Source organism: Meriones unguiculatus, chromosome 8 (genome assembly GCF_030254825.1).
Source record: "Meriones unguiculatus strain TT.TT164.6M chromosome 8, Bangor_MerUng_6.1, whole genome shotgun sequence".
In the NCBI taxonomy this organism is placed as follows: Eukaryota; Metazoa; Chordata; class Mammalia; order Rodentia; family Muridae; genus Meriones; species Meriones unguiculatus.
In genome coordinates this window covers 34,021,672-34,035,360 of record NC_083356.1, presented here as the reverse complement: position 1 = coordinate 34,035,360, position 13,689 = coordinate 34,021,672, and the positions used below count along the sequence as shown (strand labels likewise).

At 41.3% G+C, this 13,689-nt stretch overlaps 1 protein-coding gene across 3 annotated transcripts in view; it reads right to left on the bottom strand.

Moving 5' to 3' along the window:
* Dnaaf11 (dynein axonemal assembly factor 11) overlaps positions 1-13,689 on the bottom strand; it is a 140,987-nt gene that overhangs the window by 105,155 nt on the left and 22,143 nt on the right. For 2 of the 3 annotated variants that reach the window (XM_021655126.2, XM_060389345.1), the window contains exon 2: positions 7,075-7,242. The exons of the other annotated variant lie outside the window; for it this stretch is intronic. In XM_021655126.2, coding sequence (XP_021510801.1) covers positions 7,075-7,242 — 168 coding nt within the window. The remainder of the gene's footprint in view (positions 1-7,074; positions 7,243-13,689) is intronic. 3 annotated transcript variants of the gene reach the window in all.

The window sequence follows — 13,689 nt, the reverse complement described above, 5'->3', positions numbered from 1 at the left end:
GGTCCTCCCGTGCCAATCAGCAGTCCAGAAAATCCACCACAGTTTTGTCCACAGGCCAATTTGATGGAGAAATTTTCTCAATTGGGGTTCCCTCTTCTCAAATGCCTCTAGCTTGTGTCAAGTTGACATAAAACTAGACAGCAAACCTATACTACAGACACTAGGTTACCTGCAATTTCCCCCCCTCCTTTCCTTCTTCTTAAGAGTACCAATGTTTGTTCACGTCTCTACCCATCTCTAACTCCAATGGGAGTATTTAGGTGGTCAGTGTCCAGTACTCAATATCTCCTGCCCAGGTTTGAAGGCAGCAGAACTTAAGCTTAACTCAACCAGCCCACATCTTTTCCTAGCAGCCATGTGCTAAAGAAAAGAACACACCACAACTATACAGAGTCAGGTGAAAACCCAATGTTCTCTGCTTTGGGACAGCCTATCTGTTTTTACTACAAGTTGGTAACAAGGACAGAATTCTTTTTTTTTTTTTTAATTTTTACTAATTACACTTTATTCATTTTGTATCCCCCCATAAGCCCCTCCCACCTCCCCTCCCGATCCTACCCTCCCTCCTCTTTCTGCATGCATGCCCCTCCCCAAGTCCACTGATAGGGGAGGTTCTCCTCTCAAGGACAGAATTCTTATACCCTTTAAAAATCAAGCTTGGTAGTGAAGGAATTAGTTGCAAATAGAGTGTACTCTGTGGTGGTGAAACTGAGAAAAGGGGCCGACTGCCCCTGTAGTCCATTTTATCTTGACCAAAATTAACCTGACATGAGATTATCTTTTTAAATGAATCTGAAAGGCCATCCACACAAAAAAATTAGTCAAGTTATCGCTGTCGAATGAAGTGTCTCTAAAATAGTGATAATAAACACAGCTAACTGTTTTGTATTTACCATATCATATGCTAGCCATTTCACCTATATTACATTTTAACAGTTATTTAATTGCATTTATGTATTGTGTACAAATGTATGGGTGTGGGTGATTGTGTCACAGGATGTGTGTGGGTATCAGAAGACAACTTGTGGGAACAGGATCTCTCATGTATAGCTTGGAGGTTGAACTCAGGTCATCAGGGAATTCAGTTCCAGAACTATGCACTAAATCACTACCCTTTATCTAAAAGAACAACTGTTTCAGACAAAAAGAAAGATGGCATCCCTGTCTTAACTAAGTAATGCTTCTCTCCTCAGGGATCTTATGAATAGCAAACATAACTTTCTAAGTGCTCTTCAAATAGCGCATTTATCTGAGAACAAATTAGTTCTCAGTACCACAAGACCACTCTTTTTTAAATTTTTAATTTATTATTATCATTTATTACAATTTATTCAATTTGTATCCAGGCTGTGGCCCCCTACCTTGTCTCCTCCCAATCCCACTCTCCCTCCCTCTTATCCTCCTATGCCCTCCCCCTGTCCAGTGATAGGGGAAGTCCTCCTTCTCCCTCTATTTGACCCTAGCCTATCATGTCTCATCAGGACTGGTTGCATTGTCTTCCTATGAAACAAAGGGAGATAGAAAGATCTGGAGGGACAGAACTCCAAAAGGAGACCAACAGATCCATAAAAACTGAGCCCTGGGGGCCTTGAGGATACTGATACTCCAACCAAGGACAATGCATGGAGAGGACCTAAAACCCCTGCTCAGATGTAGCCTGTAGACTCAATCTCCAAGTGGGGTCCCTAATAAGGGGAGCAGGGACTTTCTCTGGCATGAACTCAGTGACAGGCTCTCTGATCACCTCCGTGTGGGGGGTGTAGCCTTGTCAAGACCACTCATTTTTAAAATAAGAATCTGAAGTTGAATTAAGCCCTCTCCAATTACTCTAGTAGTACTGATGTTTACAGAAGGGTCTCTAGAAACATCTGAGCTCAAAGTTGCCAAGATATTTGGGGATTTCTGTGTGCCAGCAATCAAAAAAAGACAGTGTCTTATTTTTAACTACAGCCAGATTCTGATCCTCAGCATTTGTCTGTTACCTTTTAATCTCTGAAATAGCTATCAATGAGCAAGAGTTTTGATTGTTATGAAAACAAACAAAAAAGTCAAATAAAATCATCATTGCATTTGTGAAAAAGAAAGAAAGATAGAAAGAAGGAAAGAAAGAAAGGAAGGAAGGAAGGGAGGGAGGGAGGGAGGGAGGGAGGAAGGAAGGAAGAAAGACAGACAGGCAGAGTGTCTCATCAATATCCTGAATAAAAATTCTCAGTCATTCCTGTTAAAATTGCCATCCCACAGTGGGATATCACCTGGTTTCCCTGCCTTTGTTATTTGTGTAGCCCTCAAATACTGTCTCCTACTGAAAATCAACAGAGTTGAACAAGAGAAACGTCCTCAGTTAACTCCTCAAGAGGCAGAGGGTAAACTGGCCAGGAGAAAAACAAAGATTCTACAAATAGAACCATATAGGTACTCTCTAGCAGCCTGAAGGGAGATTGAGAGCTCCAGCCCAAACCGTTATGGCAGCCATTATCCCCAAATGCCAAGAGCAGACTCAAAGACTTCTGATTGACCAAATCCCTATTCAGGTGAAAGAGGTCTGTATGCCAATCCTCTTCCTTCATCTTTACAAGGCCCACAGGGGGTTTTTTGGAGAGCAGATCCCCAGTGGCTACTCCCCCCCACCCACAGGCTCTGCACTATGGTGGAACCCCAGATGGTCCTTAGCTCACACTTGCTTCATGGCTGAGCAGAGGCTGCCTCCCACAGCCCATCTGTCCTACCCAGTGAGCCAGGGAGTTCTAGGAAAGGCAGTTGCTTTGCAAACTTCTACCTCAATGGTAGGACAGCATGTGTGGATCCTAGAGAAGTACTTTCACTTGCTAAACACATGCCTAAATGCCCATGGGTGGAGCAGCATTGAAAAATCCCATTATTAGAATTGAAAAGAGTGTTTAATTTAAGAATACTTCGGAAGCAAAAATTTAAGCTTTCTCACAGCCCTGAAAAGGCCTGAAATACTATGCTACTAATTAGTAATTGTGATGGACCCAGCTGTGGAGATTAAAATTTCGGGAACTCTTTGAGATCTGTACAATTAGCACCGTTCTTCAAAGCGCCCAAGAATAAAAGCTGGTGGTTTTCTCTAACTGCCTTTTTAATTGAACAGTGTGCCAGAGTTTCCAGTTCCTGGTAAAGCAAAAGACGCCAAGAATATTTATCTGAGGAAATATATCATTTTACTAAATCTTCCAAAATGATGCAAATCTGGTCTTTTTATATGCCTGGAGCTAATTTTCAATTATCCACAGAATTGGAGGCACCCATGCTACCAGGGCTTCTCAGCCTTGTAATGTTAGCACATTGAGCTGGATAATTCTTGTCCTGCAGTAGTGTCCCTGGCTTCTGCCAAGTACGGCCAATAGCATACATCTCCAACACACACACTTATCACAACCAAAAGGTCCCCAGCCATGGCTAAGTGTCCCTTGTTGAGAACCACTGCATGTCTCTGAAAAGTTAACTGTAACCTAAAAGCTGACCCCTGGACTCCAGGGGTGGCATTCTCCCTATCTCAACCCATTCCATCTGTTCCTACAATTCTGTTCACTTCTCCCTTCTACCTCTGGCTTCAGTTGGCTAACCAGGACAAGCTGGGCTAAGAAATGTCATTAGTAGCTTGGCAGCTTTCATCCACTAAACATTTATTTCACTGCAAGCACATCATCACCTCACACCATCCCAGGTCATCTGGACCCCTCATTTCAATAGGTGTTGTTAGCACTCTTTTATAAATATCCCAACTCAATCTTGCTCAGCTTAACTGACTGGCTTACTTTCACACAGCTCACAAATAAGGGACTTGGGAAGAGTTTATGGAAATGTCTACCTGATGCCCACACACACTTTTATCGTTAAGGTATGGTTGCTTGAATAAGAAGTAGCTCTCCCCTTGTTCCCTTATGGCAGAATCCCATTAAATGGCTTGGTAGATCACCCTTTTTCTGCCCCTTAATTCACTGCTAGGGCAAGGACAAATGCAGGGGACAGGAAAAGATCAATGTATCCAATGGGTAAATTGGGAGAAGAAATTGGGCATGCTCGGTCTCTCCTTCCTTCCTTCCTTCCTTCCTTCCTTCCTTCCTTCCTTCCTTCCTTCCGTCCTTTTTTACATCTTTTCTTCTTCCCTTCCTTCCTTCTTTCTAGAATGTTTCTGCTGGAGAAATTAAGATCCCTCCTTCCAGGACTATGCATGGAGATAACCTAAGACCCCTGAGCAGATGTAACCCATGGCAGTTCAGTATCCAAGTGGGTTCCATTGTAATAAGAACAGGGACTGTCTCTGACATGAACTGATTGCCCTGCTCTTTAATTACCTCCCCCTGAGGGGAAAGCAGCATTACCAGGCCACAGAAGAAGACAATGCAGCCACTCCTGATGAGACCTAACTGACTAGGATCAGAAGGAAGAAAAGGAAGACCTCCACTATCAGTGGACTTGGGGAGGGAAATGCATGCAGAGGGTGGAGGAAGGGAGGGATTGGGACGGGAAGAGGGAGGGAACCACAGGGGGGATACAAAGTGAATAAAGTGTAATTAATAAAGAATTTTAAAAAAGTAAAAAAAAAAGATCCCCCTGCCATAAAGCATGGATCTACTTGGACAGGGGAACCTTGTGGCTGCTCAGCTTGGCCTGTAACTGAGTGGTTTATTCTGAGATCAGTATTAGCAAGTCTGTCTACTTACTAGTCTGTGCTACATTCTTTGAAGAGCATTATGGGGGTAAGAATGACCCCATAGGCACAACTGTTTGAATGGTTGCTTTCCAAGTTGGTGGCACTGTTTGGGAAGAATGGAAGGATGAAAAAGCATGGCCTTAAGAAGGCATAGCCCTATTTGGGGGAGCCATGTCATTGGGAATAGAGGTTGAGACTTCAAAAGTCCTTGCCTTTGCCAATGTTTCTCTCTTTCTCATTCTCTCTCTCTCTCTCTCTCTCTCTCTCTCTCTCTCTTTCTCTCTGCCTTATAGTTCTTTTTTCAACATGTAACCTCTCAGCTACTGCTTTGATACCATGCCTGCCTATCTGTTGCTATGCCTTCACCACATTGGTCATAAACTCTTGAAACTGAAAGAAGCCCCCAGTGAACTTTTTCTACTGTAAGTAGAAAAAGCCTTGGTCATAGTGTCTCTTCACAGCAACAGAAAAGTAACTAAAATAATCAGTTATAATACTAACATTTTGGTCTTTTCTCACATGACTTCTACACTTACCTGTCAACTCCATTCCAAACTAACCCACCTAAACACCAAACTGATCACTCAACAATATTGTACTCAACAATATGGCATAACTGGCTAACACAGTCTATGGTGATCTGACAAAGACACTCAAAAACATTTGCTTACTTTTCAGAGCACATTTATGTTCTTATAAAAACTGAAAAGAATGTATAGTTCTCATATACCCCATTCTTTTCCTGCACAACCCCAATAGCTGACCCCAATGCTATTAATATCCAATGCCAAAATGGTAGACTCATCAAAACTGATAAGCCTACTTTGACATATCTTCTTCCACACGTTTACTCCTGCTCTGTGGTTGTCAACCTTCCTAGTGTGACCCTTTAATACAGTTCCTCATGTTGTGACCCCCTGAATATTTAATTAATTTTTTTGCTATATCATAACATTAATTTTGCTACTGTTATAAATCATAATGTAAGTATTTTTGGAGATGAGACATTTGTCAAATGAGTCACTGCTCTTTGGCATTATACGCTCTATGCATCTTGTTAAACGAGCATGTATTTATCATTGTCCTCCAACCTTTGACTATTTGTTCTTCATTACTACCAGCTCCTGGAAACCACTGATCTTTCTGCAGTTTCTATAGTTTTGCCTTTTATAGAATGTAAAAGCTGGACTCACAGCTTTTTCACATTGGTTGCTTTCACTTAGTTATGTACATTTAGGATTTCTCTATGTATTCCCATGGATCAGTAACCAGATCTTTTAAGCTGTGAATACTCTATTTTATGGATGTAGCATACTTGAATAACTGAAGAATATCTTGGTTGCTTACAAGTTTAGGCATCTGTGACTTTTTTCTTTGTTTATTTTTTCTTTATTTTTTATTTTTTTTATTAATTACACTTTATTCACTTTGTATCCCTCCATAAGCCCCACCCTCCTCCCCTCCTAATCCCACCTTCCCTCCCCCTTCTTCATGCATGCCCCTCCACAAGTCCACTAAGGGAGGTCCCCTTTCCTTCCTTCTGATCTTAGTCTATCAAATCTCATCAGGAGTGGCTGCTTTGTCATCTTCTGTGGTCTGGTAAGGCTGCTCCCCCCTCAGGGGGAGGTGATCAAAGAGCAGACCAATCAGATTATGTCAGAGGCAGTCCCTCTTCCCATTACTATGGAACCCACTTGGACACTGAACTGCCATGGGCTACATCTGTGCAGGGGTTCTAGGTTATCTCCATGCATGGTACTTGGTTGGAGTATGAGTCTCTGGAAAGACCCCTGTGTTCAAATTTTCTGGTTCTGTTGCTCTCCTTGTGGAGTTCCTGTCCTTTACAAATCTTACTATTTTCCTCTTCTTTCATAAGATTCCATGCATTCTGCCCAATAATTGGCCATAAGTCTCAGCATCTGCTCTAATAGTCTGCAGGGCAGAGCCTTTCAGAGGCCCTCTGTGGTAGGTTCCTAACTTGTTTCCTGTTTTCTTCTGCTGCTGCTGTCCATCCTCTTTTCCTTCTGTGACCTTTTTTAACAACAAAACAAAACTTTATTATATACATATACAACAAAGACTTTAAACTCCAACATGATCTTTCCAGTTTTGCAGAGAGAGATATATAGCCATGGAAAATGCATGACTCATATCCTCCCACTCTGAAAGCTGGTCAGAGATCGTGTGCCCTCACACTTGACTCCACTTCTAGTTCCATAACAGCATCCCACTGGGCACTAAGGCCAACTACACACAGAAAGGCCTGGAGAATATTCTGCAAACAGCTACTGAGAGGTGGCTGTATCTCTTTCCCTGTGGCCTTCTTGCTCAGCTATTCCTAAAGTTCTCCCACTCAAATGTTTAAAAAGTCATGAGAACAAACAAATGAGACTTACCAATTTTTGCAATGAGGTTATTTTGAAGATAGAGAATTTTTAAATCCTTGCACCATTTGTCAATATGTTCTAATCTTTCTATTTCTTGCTGATGCAAAGAAAGTTCCTCCAGGGAAAAAATTACACAGTCATTGTGCTCAGCATTCCGTCTAATAAGATCTTCTGTGACTGAAAGAAATTTTGCAGCATATTATATTCCCATTTCCATTGTTCTGTGTCAGATTATCATGTTATTAACATGCTGGCGTTTCCTTGCAGCTAATAATTCTTGAAGCCCAAGCATTTTTCAGAAAGAGAGAGGTCAGACAAATGCTGCTTGCTACTCACCTCATGAAGTCTGGATAGAGCCATGATATGAAGCAAAGAAAAATGACACAATAAAATGTTAAATCTCATTTTTCTTGATTCATATAAGACATATGTAAGTTTTGCTACATAGATGGAGGAAGAATTGTCAGTTGATGTATGTAAGAACATGTATATGGGCTCTCCTGGTGGCACCAGACCAAACTGGGTGAGCTCCACTAATGGACCTAAGACAGAGCAATTAAATCAAAGGACAGAACATAAAAACTTCGACCACTTTTTTTATTACTGAGTAATATTCCATTGTGTAAACGTGCGATGATTTCTGTATCCATTCCTCAACTGAAGGGCATCTGGGTTGTTTCCAGGTTCTGGCTTTTGCAAATAAAGCTGCTACAAACATGGTTGAGCAAATGTCCTTATTGTGTACTTGAGCCTCCTTTGGATATATGCCTAGGAGTGGTATAGCTGAATCTTGAGGAAGCGCTATTCCTACTTGTCTAAGAAAAGTACCAGATTGATTTCTGCAGTGGTTGTACAAGTTTACATTCCCACCAGCAGTGGAGGAGGGTTCCCCTTAATTCACAACCTCACCAGCATGTGTTGTCACTTGAGCTTTTGATCTTAGCCATTCTGATGGGTATAAGGTGAAATCTCAGCATCATTTTGATTTGCATCTCCCTGATGACTAAGGAAGGACTTTGAACATTTCTTTAAGTGTTTTCAGCCATTCGATATTCCTCTATTGAGAATTCTGTTTAGATCCTTTTTCAAATTGGATTACTTGATTTGTTGTTGTTTGATTTCTTGAGTTCTTTGTATGTACTGGATATTAGCCCTCTGTCAGATATAGGGTTGGTGAAGATCCTTTCCCAATCTGTAGGCTATCATTTTGTTCTGATGACAGAGTCCTTTGCTTTACAGAAGCTTTTCAGCTTCATGAGGTCCCATTTATTGATTGTTGCTCTTAGAGCCTGTGCTGTTGGTGTTCTGTTCAGGAAGTTGTCTCCTGTGCCCATGAGTTCAAGGCTCTTCTCCACTTTTCCTTCTAACAGTGTTAGTGTGTCTGGTTTTATATTGAGGTCTTTGATCCACTTGGACTTTAGTTTTGCGCAGGGTGATAAGTATGGATCTATTTGCATTTTTCTACATGTAGACATCCAGTTAGACCAGCACCATTTGTTGAAGATGCTGTCTTTTTTCCATTGAATGGTTTTGGCATCTTTGTCAAAAATCAGGTGTCCATAAGTGTGTGGATTTATTTCAGGGTCTTCTATTTGATTCCATCTACACAATGGAGTATTACTCAGTAATAAAAAACAAGAAATCATGAAATTTGCAGGTAAATGGTGTAAACTGGAAAAGATCATCCTGAAAGATCCCAGAAGCAGAAAGACACACAGGGTATATACTCACACATAAGTGGATATTAGACATATAATATAGGATAAACCTACTAAAATCTGTACACCTAAAGAAACTAATCAAGAAGGAGGACTCCAGCTAAAATGCTCAATCCACATTCAGAAAGGCAAAAAGGATGGAATCAGAAGAAGGGGAAAACAGGGAACAGGACAGGAGCCTGCCACAGAGGGCCTCTGAAAGGCTCCACCCTGTAGAGTATCAAAGCAGATGTTGAGACTTATGACCAATTGTTGGGCAGAGTGCAGGGAATCTTATGAAAGAAGTGGGAAATAGTAAGACCTGGAAAAGACAGGAGGTCCACAATGAGAGCAACAGAACCAGAAATTCTGAGCACAGGGGTCTTTTCTGACATTGATACTCCAACCAAGGACCATTCATGGAGATAACCTAGAACCCCTGTACAGACGTAGCCCATGACAGTTCCAAGTGTCCAAGTGGGTTCCATAGTAATGGAAACAGATACTGTCTCTGACATGAACTGATTGACCTGCTCTTTGATCACCTCCCTCTGAAGGGTGAACAGCCTTACCAGGCCACAGATGAAGACAATGCAGCCAGTCCTGATGGGACCTGATAGAATAGACTAGGATCAGAAGGAAGGAGAGGAAGATCTCCCCTATCAGTGGACTTGGGGAGGGGCATGCATGGAGAAGGGGGAGGGAGGGTGGGTCTGAGAGGGGAGGAGAGAGGGGCTCGGGGGGATACAAAGTGAATAAAGTGTAATTAATAAAAATTAAAAGAAAGAAAAGAGAGAGAGAAAAAACTTCTACCACGGAGGATCCATAATGGCAGTGACCAGTGCACACCATATCTGAGGGGCATAGGATCCAAATTTGGTGAGTGGAGGGGCAGCTGAACCCAAAACCGAGGCTTCCGGAGAGAATGGGGACAAACCCTGAACTGAGACCAATAGGATTCAGGTCAACCGTGGACTTTCTCTGGGGACTCAATCCCAGGCACTTCCCTGTAATAAGTGGAGGCAGCAGCAGAGGCACCACAGACAGCAGCGCACAGTGGAGGCAGTCTGCAGTGCACCCAGCTCCTAGCACAGAGCACAGTGCTGGCTGCGCCAAGCACAGAACTCCCTGCTTGAGATTTGAGACAGAGAATACTCAATTCCCCAGGATTTCCTCATGACAGGCCTCCCTTCTCCCTCCTGGACCTAGGCGGAGGCTGCAGAGGTGGCCCACAGCACTCACAGCTCCTAGCACAGAGCACAGAACTAGTGGCTCCTCCTGGCGAATTGGGCCCCCACCTCCCCAGGGCCTTCCAGAAGGCATCTGTGCCAGCGGCCTCCTAGTTCTGCCTTGGTGGCTGGACTCCCAGAGGACTGCAACACCAGGCCCCAGGTTCTGTGGCAAAATAGGGATTCTTGGGACAGCATTATCAACACTGAAGTCCCTGCTCTGTGGGTCTACCAATGAAGTTGAGGCAAACAAATCCTGGAACCCAGACAGATCTGAATACCAGAAAGATAGTCTGACAGGACTGTAGACCACTGAGGTACTCAGGAAATCTATGTAGGTGCTTTGCACCTGCAAACTGCACCTGCTAACAGTGCTAGCATCTGTACCCCCTCCTGTGCCTGTTCCCTTCCCCCACATTTCAAGCACCTACACTCTCTAGCACTCTCTGCCTCACGACACATTACCATGCACATGCACACACTTACTCCCCCGCAACTGCGATTCTGTGCCAGTGGCTTTTCCTCCCTTAGGTACAGCTGAAACACTAACACCCACTCTCAAACCAGTGGCTCTCTCTCGTCTTCCTGAATACTGCAGACACCAGAGAAAGACGGACCCAGTCTGAAGTACAGACCCCAGGAACACACAGCAAAGCATAATCAGATGGCCAGAGGTTGTCATAAGAACAAATCCAGCAAAAATCAGGACATGATGGCTCCACCAGCAACCCCCAAAATCAATGAATATTTTAATTCAACAGAAACAGGAAAATGACTTTAAAGTTGTGCTTATCCAGTTATTAGAGGAACATAAAGAGGAAATTAACAACTCTCAGGGAAATAGCCACACAAATGGAGGCAAATAAAGAGGAAACAAACAAAGCTCTCAAGGAAATACAGACAAATAAAACCTCACAAGTAGAGGCAAAATTAGTGGTATATAGAGACGAAATGAACAACAACAACAAAAAAAATAGAAGCCATCATACAAAGACAAGAATCCACATTCAAACAGATGAAAGAAATGGTGCAAGGCATGAAAACAGAATTAGAATTAATGAAGAAAACATAAACAGAGAAAACCCTGGAGCTGGAGAACTTAGAGAAAAGATTAGGAACCACAAAGGTAAGCATCACCAACAGGATACAAGAGGTGGAAGACAGAATCTCAGGTGCTGAAGACACATTTGCAGAAATTGATACTTCTCTCAATGAAAAAGTAAAATCGGAAAAGTCCCCCAAACAAAACATCCAAGAAATCAAGGATGCAATGAAAAGACGAAACAGAAAAATATTAGGAATAGACGAAAAAGAAGATTCCAGGCTCCAAGGTCCAGAAAATATTTTCAAGAAAACCATAGGAGAAAATTTTCCCAACTTAAAGACAGAGATGTCCATAAACATACAAGAAGCCTATAGAGCAACAAATAGACTAGAAAAGAAAAGAAACTCTTCATGTCACATCATATTCAAAACACTAAACCTACAGAACAAAGAAAAAATATTAAAGGCAGCAAGGAAAAAAGGCCAAGTAACATATAAAGATAGACCTATCAGAATCTCACTAGACTTCTCAACAGAAAGTATGAAAGCCAGAAGGGCCTGGGCAGATGTCATACAGGCCTTAAGGGACCACAGATGCCAACCCAGACTACAATACCCAGCAAAGCTTTCAATCAACATAGATGAAGAAAACAAAATATTCCATGAGAAAACTGAATTTAAACAATATCTACACAGGAACCCAGCCCGACAGTAGATACTAAAAGAAAACTCCAATCCAACAAAATCAACTACAGCCAAGAAAACATAGGATACAGATAATTTCCCAACAAAAATTAAAAGAAAACAATGAATCACAGTAACACCACCAACTCACAATAAAAGGAACTAACATTCATTGGTCACTGTTATCTATCCACATCAATGGACTCAACTCTCCAATATAAAGACACAGACTAACAGAATAGTTGTGAAACAGGTCCAACATTCTGCTGCATCCAAGAAACAAATCTCTGCAACAAAGATAAACACTACCTCAGAGAAAAGGGCTAGAAAAGTGTTTTTCAAGCGAACAGACCCAGAAAACAAGGTGGGGTAGCTATCCTAATATCTAATAACATAGTCTTTCAACCAAAATTAATAAAAAAAGATGAGGAGGGGCACTTCATTTTCATGAAAGGAAAAATCCACCAGGTGGGAAACACAATTCTCAACATCTATACCCCAAATACAAGAGCATCTACATTTGTAAACGAAACATTATTAAAGCTTAAGTCACACATTGATTCCAACACCTTAATAGTGGGAGACTTCAACACTCCATTCTCACCAAGAGACAGATCATCTAGACAGATGCTAAATAGGGACATAATGGCACTTACAGAGGTCCTAAATCAAATGAACCTAATAGATGTCAACAGAACTTTTTACCCAAATTCAAAAGAGTATACCTTCTTTTCAGCACCTCATGGAACCTTCTCCCAAATAGACCATATAGTGGTCACAAAGCAAGCCTCAGCAGATACAAGAAAATTGAAGTAATCCCTTGTGTCCTATCTGACCACCATGGTCTAAAGCTGGACCTCAAAAACAGCAGAAATAGCAAAAAGCCTACACACACATGGAAACTGAACAACTCCCTACTCAATGACAGCTGGGTTAGGGAAGAAATAAATTAAAGACTTCCTAGAATTCAGTGAAAATGAAGGCACAACATATGCAAACTTATAGGACACAATGAAAGAAGTGCTAAGAGGAAAGTTCATAGCACTAAGTGTCTTCAAGAAGAAATTCAAAACATCTCATACAATCAACTTAATGGACCACCTGAAAATCCTAGAAAAAAAAGAAGCAGACACACCCAAGAGGAATAGACAGCTGGAAATAAACTCTGGCTGAAATAAAAAAAAAATTAGAAACAAATAAAACCATTCAAAGAATCAATGAAACCAAGAGATGGTTCTTTGAGAAAATCAACAAGATAGACAAACCCTTAGCCAAATTAACTAAAAGGCAGAGAGATACTATCCAAATCAGCAAAAACAGAAATGAAAAGAGGGACATAACAACAGACACTGAGGAAATCCAAACAAACATTAAGTCTTACTATAAAAGCCTATGTGCCACAAAATTTGAAAATCTAAAGTATATGGACAATTTTCTTGATAGGTTCCATTTACCAAAATTAAATCAAGATCAGGTAGAAAGAATGAATACTTCTATATCCCCCAAGGAAGTAGAAGCAGTCATCAAAATTCTCCCATCCAAAAAAAAAAAAAAAAATGCTTTCAATGCAGAATTCTACCAGATCTTCAAAGAAGTGCTAACTCCTAACTCCTATTCTCTTCAAATTATTCCACAAAATAAAAACAGAAGAAACATTATCAAACTCATTCTATGAAGCCACAGTCACCTTGATAACTAAACCACACAAAGACCCAACAAAAAAAGAGAACTTCAGATCTATCTCTCCTATAAACATTGATGCAAAAATCCTAAATAAAATACTGACAAACCAAATCCAAGAACATATGAAAGATATCATCCAACATGACCAAGTAGTCTTCATCCCACGCATGCAGGGGTGGTTCAATATACAGAAATCCATCAACGTCATCCACCATATAAAAAAACTGAAGGAGAAAAACCACATGATCATCTCCTCAGATGCCAAAAAAGCATTTGACAAAATAAAA